The sequence below is a fragment of the Vipera berus genome (assembly GCF_964194415.1).
Source record: "Vipera berus genome assembly, chromosome: 1".
In the NCBI taxonomy this organism is placed as follows: Eukaryota; Metazoa; Chordata; class Lepidosauria; order Squamata; family Viperidae; genus Vipera; species Vipera berus.
Window position 1 is genome coordinate 62,408,789 of NC_138202.1, and position 22,848 is coordinate 62,431,636.

Below are 22,848 nucleotides of genomic sequence, written 5' to 3' on the forward strand. Positions count from 1 at the left end.
ATATTGTCATTACAAGCAATATATTACACTACAGATGTCTTCCCACCACTAATATGGAGTAATTACTATATACTAAAAATTTGGTGTAATAACACATACAGAACATCATGCTTGGAGCTTTTAATATGTTGCTGAAACTGCCTTGCAAGGACTGCACAATAATGGAGATCTTAGGAAACAGGAATATGTGTCCAAGAGGATCTAAATATCTTTCAAAACTGATAGTTTTGACAGATTGTCTCTGTCAAAACAGATCAGACACAGGTTAGAACCTTTATTATAGCCTGCCTTGTGGCAATAGGAACTTATTTCTCCACTCTTATTCAATCCAAATGTCATCTAGTGGCCCTGTTTAGTACAACCCATTCCCTAGGGCAGGGGTAGGCAACCTCGGCTCTTTTATGACTCATGGACTTCAACTCCCAAAATTCCTCAGTCAGCTGAGGAATTCTGGGAGTTGAAGTCCTTGAGTCATAAAAGAGCCAAGGTTGCCTACCCCTGCCCTAGGGGCTGGATGATTTTGTCCTGACTGGGTTTGGTTCTATGATGTTACCTGGATGAGTTTAATCCCATTAATTCTGAGGAAATGGATAGGATCCTTGTGGGTGTATCCATGTGTTTTAGACCCAGGCCTCTCTCAGTTGGTTAAAGCCCCCGGAGACTATATTTGTGGGTGCATTCATCAGACAGTGAATATCTCGAGAAATGGAATGGTTCTGCTGAGTTTGAAAGAGACAGTCGTCTATCCCCTCTTCAATAAGCTATCGCTTCAATAAGCTAGGTCTGAATCATCCAGTATCCAGTATCCCATCTTCCGGGAAAGGTTGTTGAAAAGGCTATTCTGTATTCTATATTCCTGGAGGAAGCAGAGTATCTGTACTCCTTTAAGTCAGGTTTTAGGTTAGGATACTGTACTGAGAGAACTTTGTTTCAACTTGTGGATAATCTGAGGTGGGACATTCTTGACCTCTTATGGACCAGCTTTTGGATTTGAGACTGGGGACCACTGTTTTACAATTGCCCTCCTCCATTGTTTGGAGTCAACTGATGTTGGTTAAGGAGGAGAAAGGTCAATTTCTAGATCTCTGCTTTGCACAGTACCACAAAGTTCTATTATTACCTCTTTAAAATATTAATGAAGTTTTGTCCCAAAGTTTGGGAGCTGTGGGGATCTGGATGTGGAAGAATAGTCTTTGAGTCAACCTTCCAGAATCGAGTACTTGTAGGTTTTTGCCTCTATGGAACCAGGAACCAGACACTTTCATCCTTGACTCTGAGCAGAGATGCACTGCTGCATTTGAATTCAGAAAACAATTTAGGAATCTTCCTGGACTTACAGCTCCTATTGGACACCTTTGTCTTCTATGCTAATTACATCTATTATTGGACTGGTGGTCTGCTCATGGTCACTTACCACCTTACTCACTCCAACCAAATTATTGCAATGCACTGCACTTGGGAGATTCTTGAAGATTATCCAGAAGCTTCAAATGATCCAGAGTGCAGTAGTGTGAGAAGTTATGGGCATTCCTTGCTATGCCTATTGACAACACTATTCTGTGAGCTACAATGGTTTAAAATAATCTGGGTGCAATGCAATATATAAGATTGGGTGTTTGTGAGACTGATTGCTACCTAGGGCATTTGGCATCCCATATGCTTACTGCAGGGCCCCTAACTGAGTATCCCTTCCCAGTGGGGGTCCCTGACTTTGGAATCTCTCCTCCAGTACTGTTGGCCCATACCTTGTAGGCCTTTACAAAGGAAACTTTTTTCCTAAGAACTTTAGATGTGGATCACTGAATAAGTCTCAATTGCTTGAGTTGCATTATATTTTAGTCTGCTTCCATTTTATTGTTTTAGTTGAATTTTTAATGTATTAGTTTGTATTCTGGGGCTGTATTTGTTCACTTTTTGTCTGCCACCCATAGTCGCTACGAGTTGGATAACCACAGAAATGTTATAAATAAATAAACGGTTAACAGAGATGCAACCGAATCTCAATTTACTATAATCATATACAACAATCTGCTACATTATATTTAAGAGATGTTTCATATTTTAAGGGACACTTTAAGGAATACACAGTGACTTTGGACAATCTGGTTTAACAGTCAAAACTACAACAGGATATAGATCTAATCCTTCCTGTGGATTAGATTCATAAAAAATGGCCTATGGTACAATCTAAGTATCATGTAGTTAATAAATGGTCACTAATTAAAACAGGGCATGTTTTGGTCTCTAAGGTATTAATAGGTAGACTAATAACTGCATTGTAGTTTATATAATATAAAATATCACAGGAAAAGAGTTGAATTATCTAACACGGGGGTATAATGAAAACCCAACCACTTTTTGTAACACATATTCCATGCAAAACACAGGTAAAAAGAGATAGAGATTTGATGCTGTGGCTGCCACCTTGATTTTCTTTACTCTGCCCCCTCCCCAACATCCCTGATCATTTTCAATCTCTTTGCCACCTTACCCATTAAGGGCTACAATATCAGTTGTTGAAAAGTTCTTCATACTTAAAAACCATATCATAATACATTTTACACATACTAAAAGCCAGAAAGATTATTTTGAAAGCCAAATAACCTAAAGAGTAAGCATAATAAAAATTAAATAGGTTACAGTTTATTTGCAGCGGGTAGCAGATGTGGTAAAATTCTTGCCAGCTTCCCCACTTTTCTTCCCCAGCAGGAACTTTCTATCAAACTGTGTGTTAGATCTTGAATATAATGCAAGCTGCTGTTACAGCAATTGTACCCTCTGCACCGCCCTATTATTCGGAGATTTCTGTTGGAGTTCCTACTTCTTTCTTTCTAATAATATTGTTTAAAATATATCCTGCAGAGGTAAATGTAAAGGCAAGTATTATGTGCCAGCTAAAAACAAGATGGCAAAATATGAAATTGATTGGAAAATAATTCAATATTGAAAGGTCATTTTTCTTGCCTAATGATAGGTTCCTATGACAAGATAAAAATAATGATTGAAGTTAAGATTCCTTGAAGTACTTTTCAAACATAAATAATTCAATATATCTGTTACAATGCAAAAGTAAAAAAAAACTGTTTAAAGAACGAAGTCTTAAACTGACAGAAATATAAAATAGATGCAAATCAAATCTGTCACACAGAATATGTTCTCTAAAATTTTTGTTCTCTGGGATGCCAAAAATAAGCCCTTTTAGAAGGAGAGGTAGCTAAGCAGAGTTAAGAGGATTTAAGGATAGAAATAATAATAATAATAAAATGTACCTGTGAAGGCATACTCAAATAACAAGTAAGATGTAGAATCTATTTTGTAAGTGTACTTCGTGAGTTTCATTGTGATTCAGAGCAGAAATGTGTTAAGAGTATCTTTGACCGCTTCCTTCACCTCTGAATTCATCTAGAAAGCTGAAAGTTGGGTTTCTTTAATAATTTTTATATTGCAATTGTAGGCTTCTGATGGAAACCAAAAATGTAATTAATATGTGCTAATTGGAATGCTACTGTAGGATAAAATAGACCATATAAGTTTTTCCCCCCACCTTTTAAGATATGTTTACGTTGTGACAAAACAATCTTCAAAGTGGCATTAATCTATACTTTATATCTGTTAAAGATGTGAAACTGGAAAAAAGCAAACCCTATATTGATCAAAACAAATTGGGGAGACGGGGGTATTCACACTTCCCAATCTTCAACAGTTTTTTAAAGCCTATATCTCCATAAAGTAAGGAAGATACGGCTGCAAGCACGCATGCACGCGCGCACACACACACACACACACACACACAAATACTCGTATTCATGTTTTTAACACCCACATTTCAATTAAATAATTAATTAAATTAAATTATTAAATTATTAATTAAATTACATTAAGGAAGATTAACACCCAGCGTTATTTGTATGAGATAAGTGGCCATATGAATAAGTTAAATAACAAAATAACAAAATATAAAACTGTACAGAATAAAACTGTATAGAAAGAAAATTAAGGTTTGAATAAATTTGAAGTCAATATGCTATAGAAACTGTGATTTGCTTCTCCTTCTACAACTTCAGTAGGGGAAGATAGGAAAAAGCCTCTGCATGAAACATTCCTATAATTAACAGCAGATAACATTAGGTTCAATGGAAAAACGTTTATCCTGGCATAGCTTCTTAAATTCCGTAGAGAGAAGAGCCTTGGGAGATTACATCAGCTTCTCCTCATCACCAGTTTCCTTGGTGGAAAGAATGGAAGCTTTAACCAGGACAACCAAGAATGTCTGTCTGATCCAGTGGTTGTGATCAATACCCCACGGTATCAAAGAGTGCTAAAAGAGCTAGCGGGCTCAACAGTTTCCCATGTCAATCTCCAACAATTAAATATTGGCTTCTATTGCAAGCGAACAATTAATTGTTCACTTAGTATAAACAGAAATTTTCATGACCCAATGACCAGCTATCTCAATTTAAGCTCTGTATATTTCAATATAAATTCTTATTAAATGAACAACAAAAGGCTCATTTATAACATAATTAAGCTATCTGAACATTACAGCATATTAGGTCTATAATATCTCTAAATACATAATCCTATATCTATTTACCAGTGAATTAACCCCATGAACTAAAGCAGACCACTTTTAAGGAGATGTACTATATGCCAGGTTTGTGTATAAATCCATGCACATGAGAAGATTTCTCACTGAGATCCAACAGAATGCTATAAGCATGCCTTATACTAGCCAAAAGCATTTATTCTGCTTCACAGACGAAGAAGAAAAACACAAAGTAAAGTGATTATTCACTGCTGAGCTGGCAGGCATGTTGCTGGGTCAGTAGCTGGCACACACTGTGCTGTGTGAAAGTTGAAAGCAGCATTAAATTAGGACCAGTTCATATTCAACTCACTTTTTGCATCCACATCTGAATGAAGCCAAAGTAAAAGTGTAAGAAATGCCTACAACCTCCTCCCCGCTCCCCTCCAAAAAAAAGAAAAGAAAAAGAAAATTTATAAAGTATTAAATAAAAAGACTATTTCGCTTCTCTGATTTAAGTTCAATTATTTGGAAATAAATTTCACAAAAGTCAACATGCCAACATTTTAACTGCTTTAGGATCAGAATGTAATCAGAAGTAATAGGCATTAAATGTTTAAAAATAAATTGAACAAAACTGTATTGTAGACAGATATTTTTGAAGAGATAATTTTGTTTTTCCAATTTGTAGTCTGTCTGCATAGTAGCTGGAATAAGTTGGGGAAATTTTCTTGGGGAAAACATACAGTATAAATTGATGGAAATTTCAGATGTGTTGCACAAGAATATCCTATCTCCCCTTAGCAAATATTCAGCCAATGTATTCTTTGTTTCTACTTATTGATCTAGTAGCCGAAGTGAAACTATTTCCTTCTTTGAAGGCTGTGCAATAGTTCATTTCTGACAAAGGTGCATTCAATAGATGAGTGCTATAAAAGTAGAGCCAAAACAGGGCTTCGGGAAAAAGAGGAAAGCATCAGCATGCTCATGAGCGTGCTAAAAGTTGAAATACAAAATTAAATTAAGCTAAACTAAAACTCCCAATACTATTCTTATAAAATGACAGCATCTTCGGAGTCAGTCTTTTTTTATAGCAGTTTGCAAGAGAAGACAAGATGGTAGTTTCCTGGGAGATGGAAACAAAAATAGTGAATTATGGGGACAGCTAAGGACTCTGTGGCCTCTTAGCAGTCTTGATCCCAATGATGTTGTATGTTTCAAGAAGCTTTTCCAACTTAAAATGGGCTGAATTTCAATGGCTAAATACATTTCTGTGCCCGCTCCTTTCTAAGAGAAAGGAGTTGGGAATATTGGAAGAGAATATATATATATAGATTAGAGTTGAACTGTGTTTTTGCTCTTCTTGAACTTGCTTGCTTGCTTGCAGATGTTTCATTACCCAACTAGATAATATCGTCAGTGCTAGTGTATTTGGGGTTTGTTCCCTGTTTATATACAGCTGCTTTCATTGGTTTGGCTGTGTTGGTTTGAATGTGGTTTGCTCCTTGGTAGTTCCTTGCTTAAGGTATTGTTTTCTCCTTGTTTGTCTGATATTAATCCCAACTTATGTGGATGTCGGTTGCTGCAGAGGATGTGTTCTGGTTTTCTTGCTTCCATTTTGGCCTTTTTATTGTCACTTTTGAATGGTGTGTAAATATGGTTTATCCCTTGACTGAATGCCAAGTTCCCAGGAAATCCCTAGTGTTTTTGGATTTAGCTTTGTGTAGAATGCTCAGAGTTTTGTCGGTTGAAACTACGACTGAAACACTGTCCATGTGTTGTGAGATTAAGGAGTTTCATCCGCAAGTTGATGTTCATAGATGTGCTCTGCTAGTCTTTTCTGTCTGTCCTACATAGTGATGGTTAGGTTATCCTTACATTGTAGGTTATCCTTACATTGTATTTGTACTTTATCCTTACACTGTAATTGTACTTTCAGGAAAGTCTTTGTTTATATGCAGACCTAGAGGTAAATAACAACCAGGCCTATAATGGTTAGAAAAAACCATGATACTTTAAATCCTTTGTATGTAATATATTTTACTGTGTAGGCGCATAACCTGCTTTAACAAAAGAGCTTCTGGGTAGTATGCCAGAAATCATTCTAAAGGACAAAGAAAAGAGTGTCCAGGGCAAAAATGAAGCTATATACAATGACTACCAATTTTCTGGCATTTATTTAATCCATATACCACTTCAAGGTGGCATGGCTAACGATCCATCTTCCTATTTCCCTCACTACAATTACAATATGAGTTGGATTGGACTGAGAGAGAAAGGCTGAGAGAGAAAGACTTGGATTTTGTTCTTAAGGAGGACTAAAATTCATGGTGTTCTAGGTGCTGCCCCAGAACCTTAAACGATGCACAGTTATAACTTTTTTTTTGGGTGGTGGGGGAACTGGAGCTGCTATTTGTAACCTTGGGGTTATGGGTTACACATTCCTGATAAAACAATTTTAGATAAAGCTGTGTAGTAGAAAAGTCAAACACCTACGAGAAACGTGTTCATTTTCATGAATATGATTTTTTATTATCCTAATTTATTTTAAGCCATTTTTAAAATTGGTGTCAGATTCTGAAAATAAGACATGCGTTTGTTTTTTTTAAAGTACAGGAAAATTTTAAAATAGCTGAAGATATTTAAGAGGGAGAGCTGGAAACAGAGTCATTTTGAATTAAAACAATTCATAGCTAGAATGGCTGGCAACAATATGTCTTTCTGTGAGGGAGATGGACAGTTTAAAAATGATATAAACAAACAAAAACAAATAAAACATACATACTGTACATACATTCATACAGAAATTCTTTAAAATTCCATGAAAGGGGAAAGACAAATACTGCCTTTAGCTACTTTCTCTTTCTAGTTAATGTTACTTTTATATTTACATTAGCCTTCCCCAGCTGATGCTATCTAGTGGGCTACCATCCCTACCTAGAACATATTTTTTGGGCAAGAGATGTAGTTCTAAATATTAGATGATATATGCCTGGACAAAATTGATATACATTTTTGTCAACTTTCCTATTAAGTTTACAGTTGAAGTCATGTATAGTACTCTGTATTATTTTACTCTTCTCTCATATGTTATGTCCAATCAGTTTTTCCATGCAGCCACATGATATATTTTAAGTCCAGACAATTTTTGTTGTTTTTAAAAAGCACAGTAGTATCTTCGTATTCAATTGTGGTCTTCAGTCAAATAATTCAAAAACATATACAGCTCAACCATCTAGGGGCTGTATTTAAGGGGCTGCCACAAAGAAGAGGGCGTCAAACTATTCTCCAAAGCACCAGAGGGCAGGACAAGAAACAATGGCTGGAAACTGATCAAAGAGAGAAGCATCCTGGAACTAAGGAGAAACTTCCTGACAGTGAGGGCAATTAACCAGTGGAATAGCTTGCCTCAGTGCTTTTTTTGTAAAAGAAAAAGATGCCGGAACTCACACATGTCATACAACCTGCCTTGCCTACCCTACAAGGTTCCATCCAAAAAAGGTGCCGGAACTCCGTTCTGAGCGTTCTATGAGAAAAAAAGCCCTGGCTTGTCTCTAGAAATTGTGGGCACTCCATCGCTGAAGATTTTAAAAAAGAGGCTAGACAGTCACTTGTCTGAGGTGGTATAGGTTTTCCTGCTTAAGTGGGGGGCTGGACTAGAACAGGGCTTTTCAACCGGTGATACGCGTACCACTGGTGGTATGTGAGCACCTGGCTGGTGGTACGCGGCGTCACCTTCCTCCCCCCGCCTCCCCCCTGCTCCTTCCCAGCTTACTTGCTGCTGGAAAACATGCTGCTGCAGGAACCTACCAGGCTGTGCGAAGAGCGCAGGCGCAGAGTGAAGCCCCGCCCTCCCCTGGGACTCATTGTGCAGCAACCGTGTCGTCCTTCCCCCAGAAGCAAGCGTGAGCCTGAAAGGGACAGAGCCATCCACTCCCTCAGAAGGTAGGTGTTTGTGTCTGCTCACACCCATCTTCTTTTTCTCTCCCCCCCTGCAAGCTTGCGATACCCCTCACGGCCCTCACGTTGCCTCCCTCCTGGGGCTCGAGAGATTTCCCCCTCTCCTCTTCCCGATGTGCAAAGCAAAGGGGAAAGCAAAGTGGCCAGACGATGCACGCCCTCCCCGAGGATTCATCCTGAGGTAGCAGGTGGGAATCGAGGCCCACGTTTGTTTTCCTGATGCGCGCCAGGGCAGGCGAAGCCATCAGAACGCGGGTGTGGAGGAAAAAATGCACCCAACTCCCTTCCCCCCCACTGTTGGCAACTCCTTACAGCTGGCTCTGACCTCCGCCGACTGGAGCCCATTGGCGGAGGTCGGGGCTGGCCGTACGGAATCACCAGCTGATCCATACGGCTGGCCCTGACCTCCGCAAGTGGAAAGTGAAGGAGATTGCCAGGAGTGCAAATCGGCGCATGCTGAGAAACACTGATCTCGTGCTCCTGCAATCTCCCTTGCTCGGTTTCAGCTTGCCTTGCTGCAAGAGAAAGCAAGGTGAAATCGAGGGAGGGAGATTGCCAGGAACGCAAATTGACGCCTGCTGAGCAATGCCAATCTCGTGCTGCTGCAATCTCCCTCGCTCAGTTTCAGCTTGCCTCACCATTATTTGTCACAAAAGAGATCTAATTAGCTGTTTGACGCTTCTATCATTCTATCCACTCTCCCAAGTTTTGTTTGGGAGTGATGAGAAGTTGGCAAAAAATAACTGCCCAACATTGAACTGCATCAGAAATGTATCCAGTGAAAGAGAGTACAACTATGATATTTTCTTCTTGTTGTTGTTATGGAAAGACAAGTCATATTTATTCATTCCCTTTACCCACATTGTGTTCAGTTGAAAAGGAAATAGACTGCATCTTCAAACTTCTTATATTGTTATGCTTGGTCGTATTTAGTATGACAGAAGGGGAATACTGGAAACTGGCTTTTTAATAGAAGTGATTGTCCTTCAGGTCTATATTCCAACTGATACAACAGTGCTGGCATTAGAACAAAGAGGAGAATCCTGTGGTTCTTCAAGCGTTCTTCACTACTGCTATCCTGAGTAGTTCAGTAACATCTAAAAGTCCACTACAAGATAACGCGATGATTTCATTATTTGAAAGGAGCTTCCATGTCCAAAGATAATAGAGCATATATAAAGAAGAAATGATGCAAAGCCTTAAACCTTAAAGCTGATAAAAAGCAAGAGTTTTAACTTTATATCCTGTATTTTGTTTGCATCAATGATGCAATACATTACACTGTGAATTTACCTCTATTTCACTTCACAGGCTCTCTCTATTCATTCAACTAAGAGACGCTGACACTATATTCAGTTAAAAGATCTCTACACTATACAATTTGGACCTGATATGCTAGCAATAACCAAAGGCTTTCCTTCCCCAGACAGTGGATATATGTCAATGACTTTTATGTTTGTACTAACACAAAGCAACTAATGTAGAAGCAGTCTTGTTTTGGCAAAGTAAATGGGTAGAATTTTCCCTTCAGTTTTACTGTATGTTCTGCAATGATTAGATATGTTACCCTTTAGAAGTGATTCTCTTCTCAGTGAATGTGACTGCTATTGATCATTATTAAATAGAATCCCCAATCTTTTCAAAAGAATAAAAGCAATGCTGGTTACTCCAATTTTTTTTACATTTTGCTTCTCCTTTCTTTGTAAAGTTTTTATACAGAGGTGGGAGATCCTCCTGCATGATATCAACATTGTTGTTGTTGTTAGCTGCGAAGTCATGTCCGACCCATCGCGACCCCATGGACAGCATTCCTCCAGGCCTTCCTGTCCTCTACCATCTTCTGGAGTCCATTTAAACTCATGCCTACTGCTTCAGTGACTCCATCCAGTCACCTCATTCTCTGTCGTCCCCTTCTTCTCTTACCCTCAACCTTTCCCAGCATTAAGCTCTTCTCCAGTGAGTCCTTCCTTCTCATTAAGTGGCAAAAGTATTTGAGTTTCAACTTCAAGATCTGGTCTTCTAAAGAGCAGTCAGGATTGATCTCCTCTAGGACTGACCGGTTTGATCGCCTTGCAGTCCAAGGGACTCGCAGGAGTCTTCTCCAGCACCATAGTTCAAAGGCCTCAATTCTTTGGTGCTCAGCCTTTCTTATGGTCCAACTTTCACTGCCATACATTGCAACTGGGAAGACCATAGCCTTGACTATACGCACTTTTGTTGACAGGGTGATGTCTCTGCTTTTTAGTGTGCTGTCTAGATTTGCCATTGCTTTCCTCCCCAGGAGCAAGCGTCTTTTAATTTCTTGGCTACAGTCCCCATCTGCGGTGAACTTGGAGCCCAGGAAAATAAATTAAATAGGCAGGGTGACAGTATACAGCCTTGCCGGACTCCTTTCCTAATTTTGAACCAATCAGTGGTTCCGTGTCCAGTTATCACTGTTGCTTCTTGACCCGCATATAGGTTTCTCAAGAGACAAATAAGATGGTCTGGTACTCCCATCTCTTTACGATCGTGCCACAGTTTGTTGTGATCCACACAATCAAATGCTTTAGCATAGTCAATGAAGCAGAAGTAGATGTTTTTCTGGAACTCCCTAGCTTTCTCCATGATCCAGTGTATGTTGGCAATTTGATCTCTAGTTCCTCTGCCTCTTTGAAATACTGACTGTACTTCTGGTAGTTCTTGATCCACATACTGCTGGAGTCTAGCTTGTAGGATTTTAAGCATAACTTTATTAGCATGTGAAATGAGTGCAATGGTGCGATAGTTTGAACATTCTTTGGCACTGCCTTTCTTTGGAATTGGAATGTAAACTGATCTTTTCCAATCCTGTGGCCACTGTTGAGTTTTCCAAATTTGCTGGCAAATTGAGTGTAGCACTTTTACTGCATCGTCTTTTAAGATTTTGAACAGCTCAGCTGGAATACTGTCACCTCCACTAGCTTTCTTGTTGCTCAGTTTTTCTAAGGCCCACTTCACTTCACATTCTATGATGTCTGGCTCGAGGTCAGTGACCACCTCATCATGGTTATCAGGGACGTTAAGCTCATTCTTGTATAGTTCTTCTGTGTAAATTTGCCACATCTTCTTAATCTCTTCTGCCTCTGTTAGGTCCCTGCCATTTTGGTCCTTTATCATGCCCATTTTTGCATGAAATGCTCCCTTCATCTCTCCAATTTTCTTGAAAAGATCTCTGGTCCTCCCTATTCTATTGTTTTCTTCTATTTCTTTCCACTGTTAAGAAGGCATTCTTATCTCTTCTAACTATTCTTTGGAATTCTGCATTCAATTGGGCGTATCTTTCTTTTTCTCCCTTGCCTTTCGCTTTCCTCCTTTCCTCAGCTATTTGCAAAGCTTCCTCAGACAGCCATTTTGCTTTCTTGCATTTCTTTTTCTTTGGGATGGTTTTGGTTGCTACCTCTTGTACAATGTTGCGAACCTCCGTCCATAGTTGTTCAGGCACTCTGTCTATCAGATCTAATTCCTTAAATCTATTTGTCACCTCTACTATATATTCAACAGGGATATGATTTAATTCATACCTGAGTGGCCTAGTGCTTTTCCCAACTTTCTTCAGTTTAAGCCTAAACTTTGCAACGAGAAGCTCATGGTCTGAGCCACAGTCAGCTCCTGGTCTTGTTTTTACTGACTGTATAGAGATTCTCCATCTTTGGCTGCAGAGCACATAGTCAATCTGATTTCTGTGTTGAACCTCTGGTGATGTCCATGTGTAGAGCCGTCTCTTGGTTTGTTGGAAAGAGTGTTTGCTATGACCATCGTATTCTCTTGACAAAATTCTGTCAGCCTGTGCCCTGCTTCATTTTGTACTCCAAGGCCAAACTTGCCTGTTATTCCGGTTATCTTTTGGCTTCCTACTTTAGCATTCCAATCCCCCGTGATGATAAGGACATCATTTTTTGGTGTTAGTTCTATAAGGTGCTGTAGGGCTTCATAGAACCGGTCAATTTCATTCTCTTCAGCACCGGTCTTTGGGGCATAGACTTGGACTACTGTGATATTGAATGGTTTGCCTTGGATTTGAACTGAGATCATTCTGTCATTTTGGGGATACACCAGATACATCCACAGCTGAGCGTCCTTTCGGCTTTGGCCCAGTCGCTTCATTCTTTCTGGCACTACTAGTACTAGCCCTCTGCTCTTCCCCAGTAGCATATTGGATGCCTTCCGACCTGAGGGGCTATCTTCCAGCGTCATATCGTTTTGCCTTTTGGTACTGTCCATAGGGTTTTCATGGCAAAGATATTGGAGTGGGTTGCCATTTCCTTCTCCAGTGGATCACGTTTTGTAAGAACTCTCTGCTATGACCTGTCCGTCTTGGGTAGCCCTGCACGGCATAGCTCATAGCTTCATTGAATCATGCAAGCCCCTTCGCCACAAGAAGGCAGTAATCCATGGAGGGGATATCAACATTATCATAGGTCTTTAGTGGCAGAAGAAGTCAAATCAGGTAAGGACACAAAGTTCTTTCTCCAAATTTTGAGTAACAATTCCTCATATCAAATGGCATACATATTTTAAGAGAAATATGTGTCTATGGCAGGGTTATGCTTAAGGTACGGTACAAACCTCATACTGAATTAATCTCTTCTTGTATTTACAGCAAGTAGGTTTATACAGTCCAAATGTATTGAGCTTATTATATATACACTTTTCTACCTATCTATGCATGACAATACTGCTATAAGTAACAAGGATAATACTTACAATGTTATGTGTTCTAAATGCAACCTAATAGTCCAGTTTTTTCTCTGGTAGGGATGGATAACCTATTCTTTTCACCAGGGATTAGTGTTGTTATAGTTTATACTGTACTTTATATTGTATCTTTTTCTCCACCCTCCAGCTCCTATTCTTCAGTAGGTCCTGCCTATAGGTTGATGTAGCCCAGGAGTTGTTTCCTTTTATCAATTTGCTTCACACTATCTCAGTCCTTATCAGTTTGTAGAAATGAGGATGAACAATTAGGACTATCTGATAGCAGCTGTTTAGCCACCAAAATTGTTTAGATTTGGTTTCCTTCATACATTATTGGCTTCACCCTCAGCTCAACTCCCTTTTTCTCTTCCAATGACACCTTGTACCACCAGCATTTCTCTTTCTACTCTCTTAAAGTCTCAGGAATAACAAAACCGTAAGGTAGGCAGCATTTTCAAGTTTTTCTTTCCACACCAAACTCTGTGGAAAGGGAAAAAAAGACCATTTTTTATTGAGAGTCCCTGTAAGTCTCTAGCCTTTTGTCCTTGGTATTTGTTTGACAAGGGGTCTAAAGTGTTATAAGAATCTACTGGGATATTTTGCTTTCTAGCTTGATGTTGAATGATAAACCTGTATTGTTGTAATACAAGGTATCATATTGAGATAATTTGGTGGATTCAAGTAAGTGGCTAATATCAGTAATGACTTGGAAATTCCATCTCCATAGATCAACTTTATGCTTTTCTGTAGCTCATCACAGTGCCAAAGCTTTGTTTTCAAAAGCACTGTATGCTTTCTGTTGCGGTGCCAGTTTCTTGGCCAAGTACAGTACAGTACAATCAAATATTTGTTCACACAGAGGAATTCAGTGCAACTTGTTCTGCCTTCTATGTAGTCTGTAATTGCTTGAGCATGCGTGGCAAAATGGGGGAATAAAACCTCCATAACAGCATAATACCCCGAAAAATTATGTGGTTTTCTTTTTGGTTTCAGGTAAGTCTATTTTCCCTAGGGCTGCTAACCTTTCCATGTTTTGCTTTCTCATTTCCTATTGTGTAAAATCCAGTTGATAATTCTTCTGGGTTGTGATCGGGTGATCAGACCTGATTCTATTAAGCATGTTATGATTTTCTCTAAACATTTTAAACATTCTCCCAGCTTTCATATTACATGACTATGTCATCTAAATATATTTTACACCAACTACCTTATCCTGGAAGAATTCTATTCATAAGCCTTTGGAAGGTTACTGATGTCCCATGTTTTTACATTTTTTCTAGACTTATAAACATTTAAGGATAGCAAATGTTTTTTCCTTCCTCTGCATTTATTTTCTAATGGAATCTGTCAATAATGCTTTGGTCAGATTATATGCTGTAGAGAGTAAGGAGGATGACAGGGAGAGAGAAATCCATTACCAAAGCAATAAGGATGAAAACACTGATTAAATCCAAATAGTGAAGATGGTATACATAAACTTCTCAAGATGGACACACCACTAATTCAGTTTAAGAAAGGAAGGAGGTAAAACATAATCAGACTTCCAAGATTCAAGTACTGTAGGCAACCTTTTAATAGAAGTAGTCTTACTCTTAAAGTGGAGTTGATTTGCCTGATCTACATCTTGGGGTTGACAAGCGTTGAAAGATATTTGACATTGTCCAATTAACTCATAGTGGCACAGTGTAACCATCAAATTTAGCTACTTTATGAGTTTTACTTTCCCCAGTGTCTCAGGTCCCCACAGAAACTTTTTAAAAGAGCGGTGTACTACAAAAGGAAAGGAGAAAGATTGTGTCAAGGCTGCAAACATCGAATGTTATTGCTTGACAAGAGATGAAGAAGTAGCCATTTCATATGTTAAACTTGTGTATTGCTTTAAGAGATTCAGCTTAAAGTTGGGAGGGGGAAAGAGGAGGATTGTATCTTCAAGGCCATCTCTAACTAAAGAAGATAAGACCTTGGCGGGTTTTCTAACGGGAGGGAAACTGATTCTTTAAATTAATTGGAGAATATGATTAATGACAAAATTAGAAAGGTGGAAAATTGTGTTTTAATATATTGTGCAAGGGGCGGAGATTTCAGATTCCAGCTTCCTTCGAGAAAGCATTTGCTAGTGTATTAGTCTAATAAAGGACTTTTAAGGTAAATAATGCCTCAGAGTCACTTGAAAAGCCCATACGTCAGAAACTTGACATCAAGCTGGAATCCAGACCACTTTTTAAACTAATTAGGGAGTCCTGACCTCCTGGTCCCTGTCTCCAAGTGTGGGAGGCAGTCTGGCAAAGAGTTGGGGAAGATCCCATAATGGAGGGAGAAAAATTGCCTGAAGCCAGCTCCCTGGCACCAGCAGCCACCCAAGTGGGGGAAGGGCCAGCGAAGAAGCCGGCAGGGAAAGAGTTTCAGCAATCCTCCCAGCTGGGAGCTAGACCCAAACAACCAGGAGAAATGGTCTGGTCATCAGAGTGGATTAAGCCCAGTGGAGACACCAGGTGCCTCGGAGCAGCCTTGCCATCCCCAAGGGCTTCAAAGGCAGAGGAAGTGGGACGACGACAGAGAGAATCCTGCCCATCGTATTCCCCAGACCAGTGCGGAGCAGCCAGGCCAGCTGAGATTGAATACTCGGGTGAGTGGAAAATCCTGCCTGTAGATCAGACTGCCTGCCAGACCCAAGAATCCCCTGCCAAGCCCTCCAGACCCATAGAGACAGAGGACCCTAGCCTGGGGACTCTGCAGCAATGGGAGGTTGGGAAGCCCCCACAAGTGAAAGGCCAACAACCTCTGAGCTTGTCCCAGCTAATAGAAGCCTTGCAACAGCTGGGGGGTGGTGCAGAAGCCTGGAGATCAGAAGCTGGTGGGAGGACAACAGCAAGGGTGGCAGCAGCAGGACCCAAATGTGCAACCCCTGAACGTACAGCAGGACCAGTGGGACCAGGAGCAGGGGGGGCCCTGGCAGATGTTCTGAGTAGCATAGTTTTTTGTAGCATTGCTGGAGTTATTGCAGAAAGTTGCAGTTTCTTGATGTATTTTGCAAAGTTTTTGGACACGGTTCACAGTGCCCCGATGACAATAGGTATCATTGTTACACATTTCATCCATAATCACACAGTTTCGATGGCCAGGTGATTATGGATGAAACGTGTAATGTGTATTATTAATATTATTACTAGTACTACTATTACTAATATTATTCTACTACTACTATTACTACTATTACTATCATAGAAATTTGACCTTGAAAAAGTTCCTCTGACTGAGAAAAATGGTGATCCTAATTCAAAACAGTTCAATTTCAAAATATTTTGGACAGCTTTAGTCACCAAAGGGATTCATGAAAATTTATTGGTCGAGTAGCTCCCCCCAACAGGGGTTATGTATATCATATTTAATCTTAATTACAGTATATTGTTAATTTTATTTATTTGATTTATACTCCAAATTTCTTTTATGAATGCTTAAGATGGCAAGCTCTTTGTTAGAAGTATAATAATTGTAAGCTTTATTACATTATAACTGATTGTGAATAAAATAAAAATTACTCCATAAAAGACAAACTCCACAGATCCTCTCTGTGAAAGTTAAAAAAATGTAGTGAAAAAAAGCAGAAATGTAGCGAAAACTACTCTTATGAAATGTGAAAAGGAAAAAGCATATATGTACATTTGATTCAGACTCTAAATCCTCTTTTAAAAATGTCCACATGGAATTGGTTGCTCTTTCAGGCTTTTTTAGCTTTTGCTATATGGAATTCAGAGGAACTTGCTGATGATTATAACAGTTTAATGTTTCAGCAGTTCATAGAAATGTAAGAGCCCAAGCATAATAGCTCAATCAAACCTTATTCTATCAGTCTTTTTGAACCTCACCAAAAGGCATTGAGAACATTTTGATTTCAGTTCAAGTCATGGATAAATGCATTTTCTAAACTGTTTCTTTGAAAGCAGAAAAGCAGAAAAAAATTGATATTATATATATATATATATATACCTTTATAAGTTCTTTTAATTTCTTCTGCCATACAGCTTCAGCAACAGCAATGTACTTGCTGTCTGTTACATAACAATTTGCCATGAGTACATGATGAAGTTCAGCCTTCGGATTCATGGCTTTCAGGACTCTTTCAACGTGGTTTAAAGACATCAGAGCTTCTTTTTTGATGCCACCACTTGTAAGTTGCATAGTGCAGGGTACTAATGCAATTTGTCCAGCACAATACAGAGTATCTTCAACCTAGAAAAAAGTAATAAAGAAAACATTTTTTTAAAAGAGTATTCCATATTTTCTAATTAAAAGTTACTATCTTTAACTTAAGTAAAAATATATCAGTCTGAAGATAATTTCTGGCAGGGATTTAGCTACACTGTAAAAAAGATAGCATTGTATCACATTTGGATTTGGAAAGTTAAATGTAGATATTTACATATTCATAACTATTCTCAGACAAATCGCCAATGAACAGACCAATCTAGAAATATGTAGACTAACATAATGTCATAATATTTCCAAGGTATCAATATGAAGACTTGTGTCATGTTTGAAGTAAATTTGTTTACAATCTGTCAACTAGGAAGGAGAGAGGGGAAGCTTTAAATGTTCTAATTTACAAGAATTCACTTTAATTTAAGGCAGAGTTGATTCCCAAGGTTTCATGAGCCCCCAATATAGTGATATACTATAGAATGAAAATGTGATGTAAAATTAAGCAGTAGATTGAATTAAGTTGACGTACCTACTATTTTATGTAAACTGTTAGCAGATCATTATGTTTTTCTTACTTTGCTATTTCACATAAAAATTTTAAGGGAGTTACAGTATATTTTTTTTGTTCTTGAATGTCCGACATAATAGTATAGGCCATCAATGTTTTCCGTCAGCTTATCATACTTGCTAATGAAGTAATTTCAAGAATAAACAGACTTAGCCTCAATCATTTATGCAATGGTTACATCAAGGCTTGGTTCTTTCAATGCATTTTATATTGCTTTGTCCTTAGAGACTGCTAGAAACTTGTTTCAGAATGTGGCTGGCTGCCAGCATTTTGACTACAGTCACAAAAACACCTTGTAGTACACTGCTTATTACTTGCTTTCCTGGTTATCAAATTCTTTGCAGATGAATTCATGTTCCTTGTTTGGACTTGAAAACCAGATAATTTGGAATTCCCTCCCTACGAGCCTGAAGTCCTGCTATGCTGTGTCATCATGGGAAATGGGGAAGTATGTGTTCCTAAAAAGCATGAGCCAAGACTGGCAAAGTATATGTGAAGAGTATGCACTCCCAGCACAGTCATTCAAGGTATGATGGTCCTCCCAGGTCTCCAATTAAAGCAAACAGATACCTATATTGGGCAGCAGCGATATAAGAAAATGCTGGTTAAAGATGATCACTTCAGTGACTATAGCAAAGGCATCATTTCATTCTGCAGTTGGAGAAGGAAGTAGTAACTCATTCCTGAACTTTACCAAATAAACTATTTAGATAGATAAACTAAATTGAGTGATGCTTTAGTGCCATATGACGAAACCATCAGGTAATTCAACATCCTAATAAGAAAGAGCTGAAGATCTTTTGCAGTACTGATATTATTTATGGTGTGATTAGATTAAAGCTTTTGAGACAACTTGTTGCCAAAGGTAGACAGACAGAAAAGGAAAATCCAAAGATGCAAATAAATAATTACAATGGGAACATGGAATGTAAGTAGCATGAACCTGAGGAAATTCAACACAGTGAAAAATGAAATAAATCAACTCAGGCATCAACAAAGTGAAATAGATGAGAACTGGACACTTTCAGTTAAAAATCATATTGTTTAGTACTCATGAAATGAAAAAGAAAGAATATTGTTGCTTTCCTTGTTGGAGAGGATATAGCAAAGCCTGAATAATATCAATTAGGCTCATTATCTATTCATACTTCAACTACTAACTCAGAAGGGGATTCTGACAGGTTTTATGGTCAAATTAATCTGAAATCAAAATAACATGCAAGTATAAATATATATCAGGCAATTAACACACAGTTTTATCTAGCGGTTAAGGCATTAGACCAGGCATGTCAAACTCGGGACGTCACATGATGTTGCGTGATGTATCGTGACTTTTTCCCCATTGCCAGCAATGGGGTGGGCGTGGTTTTGGCGTGATGCCTCTGGCCCGCAGGCTGGCAGTTTGACATGACCTGACATAAACCAGGAGACTGGGAGTTCTAATTCTAATTATATATATAATTAAAAAGTAAATATGTTGCTTATGGTTAGAGACTGAGATGTCAAAACTGGAAATAGTAATCAAGAAAACATACGGCTTAGGAAACAGATATGAAGCAGTGCAAGTTGCTACGTGCAAGTTCCATTCAAGTGAAAGCAGAACAAAAATGAGTTTGTACAATATGATCATGAGCATATACCCACTTTTTTCAAGAACATAAGGCACCATTTTGAAGTCCTAACTTTGATACAGAAACAGAGGAATTGCAGAGTGAAAAAAGTTGTTAAGCATGAATGTGAAAAGAGACTGCCAAAGATGTAGGAACCGAAGAAATCAAATTGGTATCAGAACAAACAGGGAATTGCCAAGAAGAGAAGCCAAAGTCAGTAAGGCAGGCAAACATCTCAGGAAGAAATTTGATTTTACATACTAACGTTGGGGATCATTCATGTTCATAAAACGAGGGATCCCAGATGTTCAAGGTGATTTAGAAAAGACTGAAGATTAAGAGGCATTAAGATGAATATTGGATAATTGCAAAAGCCAAGGAATACATAAAAAAAGAAAGAAAGAAAGAAAGAAAGATCAAGGTGTGCTTTACTGATTATAGAAAATCTTTGATTACATTGACCATGTCCGGCTGTAGAATATTCTTGGGAAAATGGGAATCCGAAAACATCTCATTATCCTCATGGAAAACCTATACACAGCACAAAGTGACAGTCTTGATGGAATGTAGTGTAACAGACCCGTACCAGGTTTGCTGAGAAATGCAATATGATTGTATCTTCTTATTTATTCCACATATACAGTATGTTGAATATATATTGAGGAAGGTTGGACAGGAAAAAAACGAGCATGATTTTTAAATTAGAAGAAGAAACATCTATAACCTCTATTATGCTAGTGATACTATTTTGTATCTAAAAATCCAGATGATCTGCCAGCTCTAATGATGAAAATCAAGGAATAAAATGAAAAATGGAGCAATGATTAAACATAATGAAAATCAAACTAATGGCAACAGTAACCAGCCTTAGAAATTGACAATGAAAATCCTGAATTGGTCAATAGCTTCTAACTTTTAAAGATTTATTTTCAAGAGCAAAGGTACTAGTAATCAAGAAATATTGCCTTAGGCCAGAATCGGATAAGACAGCAATGAAGGCCTTGGAACAAATATTCAGATTTTGTGTCACGTCTATTCATACAGAAATCAGAATTGAGCATGCTCAGATTATACCTTGGATACATTATGCAAGAGCCATATCCTTTGAGAATTCCATAATACTGTGAAAGATGGCAGGAAATATAAGAAAAGGATGACCAGAAGGAAGTTATGATTGGGTGAACAGTCGGGAGACCTGAAGGGACCCGTTGAGGATAGATCAGACATGTCAAACACAAGGCCCGGGGGCCGGATTCGGCCCGCAAAGTGGTTTCAAGTGGCCCATGAAGCCATCCTGGAAACAGTGAGGGAACGGCCCCCACTGCCTTGGCCCTGGCCCAGAGACCCTCCTTCTGCCAGAGACCCTCAGATCTGTCCCACTCCTGCCCAGGCCCCCATAGGCACCCTTGATGTGAACGATGTAGAGCTGGCCATGCCCACCGAGTAGGCCATACGTACTCTAGCCACACCCACCCAGTAGGCCACGCCCACCCTGGCCATACCCACCCAGCCCCTTGAGGGCAACCGCAATGCTGATGCGGCCCTCAATGAAATTGAGTTTGACACCCCAGGGATAGATCATCCTGAAGAGGCTCTAACTAATATGGTTGCTAAGAGTCAGTACTGACACAATAATCACTCATTCATTTTGAAACCATAATACATCATGAACCTATTTATACACATGAACTTAAAGCAAGAATTCATTTTCAATAGAATGACCAGGCTTTGCAAAACTTCAAGCTGCCCTCAGTAATACTTAATTTTGTTTCATCTCTAATTTAAATAGGACTTTCTTAAGATTATTGAACAAAGAGGCTGCTGTGATTAGGTTTTGTGACTGTTTATACACAAACACACACACACACATTGTTTTTAAGTCGTGTTAAATCATTTGAAAGCAGAATAAGTCTTCAAAGCTAACAAAAAGTACTTTTTTTTATTTCTAACACCACTATCCAGTCCATGGCTTAGAAATTTACAAATTTTGATATGAAATATTTGAAATACATCTTCCTCAATTATTGAGAGTCATCTACAACAGGCATGTCAAACTGCTGGCCCATGGGCCGGATGCGTCACGCCGAAACCATGCCCACCCCATTGCCGGCAATGGGGGGGAAAAATCACGTGACATCGTGAGTTTGACATGCCTGATCTACAAGTTCATCACAAAAGCCAACTAATATGACAAAAGAAGTGGAGTACCTGTCAAAAAGTCTTTTGTTTCTACAGGAAAGAGAAAAATGTGGGTCTGCTGTTTCTAATAGCAGTCTGATATTGCTTATCACATTTGTAGTTTCACAGCCTCTCCTGCAGCACAAAAACTGGTCTCAGGTTTAACCGTTGAATCCCCTGGAAAGACTCACCAAGTGCAATCTCTTCCAACTCCAATAGATTTTATTTTTATCAAGCATGCTACTAAACTTCCCATGTATTGGACGGGGGGGGGGGGCTCTCAAGGAACAGTTCTCCTCCTTCACTGATTCAGTAATACCCAAGGGACACTTCTAGCTATGAACGAACAAGCAACTATGTTGTTTGGCACTGTGAACTGCTCTACTTTGCTCCTTGCATGAAACCAGTAACCATCCAGAATGATAAGATTCTATTCAGATAAGTTTACATAATATTTATTGAACTCAACGGGCTACCCATTTTAAACAAAGTGACTCTTGGCAGTGAATAATTCTAAAACAAAACACTTAGAAACAGAACAGTGGTGGAGCAGTGGTTAGAATGCAGTACTGTAGGCTACTTCTGCTGACTGCCGGCTGCCAGCAGTTTGAATCTCACCAGGCTCAAGGTTGATTCAGCCTTCCATCCTTTGGTAAAATGAGGACCCAGATTGTTGGGGATAATATGCTGACTCTGTAAACCACTTAGAGAGGGCTATAAAGTACTGTGAAGCAGTATATAAATCTAAGTGCTATTGCTATTGCTAAAATAAATATATACAGCAGATGAGAAAATTATCATGACAAATTGTCAATATAGCCACTAAATGGGCCCCTTAACACATTTGAGATTTCAGGCCTGGGCACATAGTCAGGTTTTTACGCTTATGAAAGGCTAACAGGATTGGGGCCATCCTAATTTCTGAAGAACGTTCCAAAGGGTGAGGGGCTACAGTGGAGAAGGGATGTTTCCTGATGGCTACCAGCTGCCACTCCTTGGCTGATGGTACCTGCAAGATGCCCAACCTGCCAAAGTGAAGAGGATGGATAGAAACTGTTGGGAAAAGACAGTTCCTTAGGTAAGCCAGTCTG

The 22,848-nt window shown here is 39.0% G+C and overlaps 1 protein-coding gene across 1 annotated transcript in view; it reads right to left on the bottom strand.

Moving 5' to 3' along the window:
* Window positions 1–22,848, bottom strand: part of DPH6 (diphthamine biosynthesis 6) — a 224,355-nt gene that overhangs the window by 57,259 nt on the left and 144,248 nt on the right. The window contains exon 13 of the mRNA XM_081313794.1: window positions 17,189–17,431. Coding sequence (XP_081169920.1) covers window positions 17,189–17,431 — 243 coding nt within the window. The remainder of the gene's footprint in view (window positions 1–17,188; window positions 17,432–22,848) is intronic.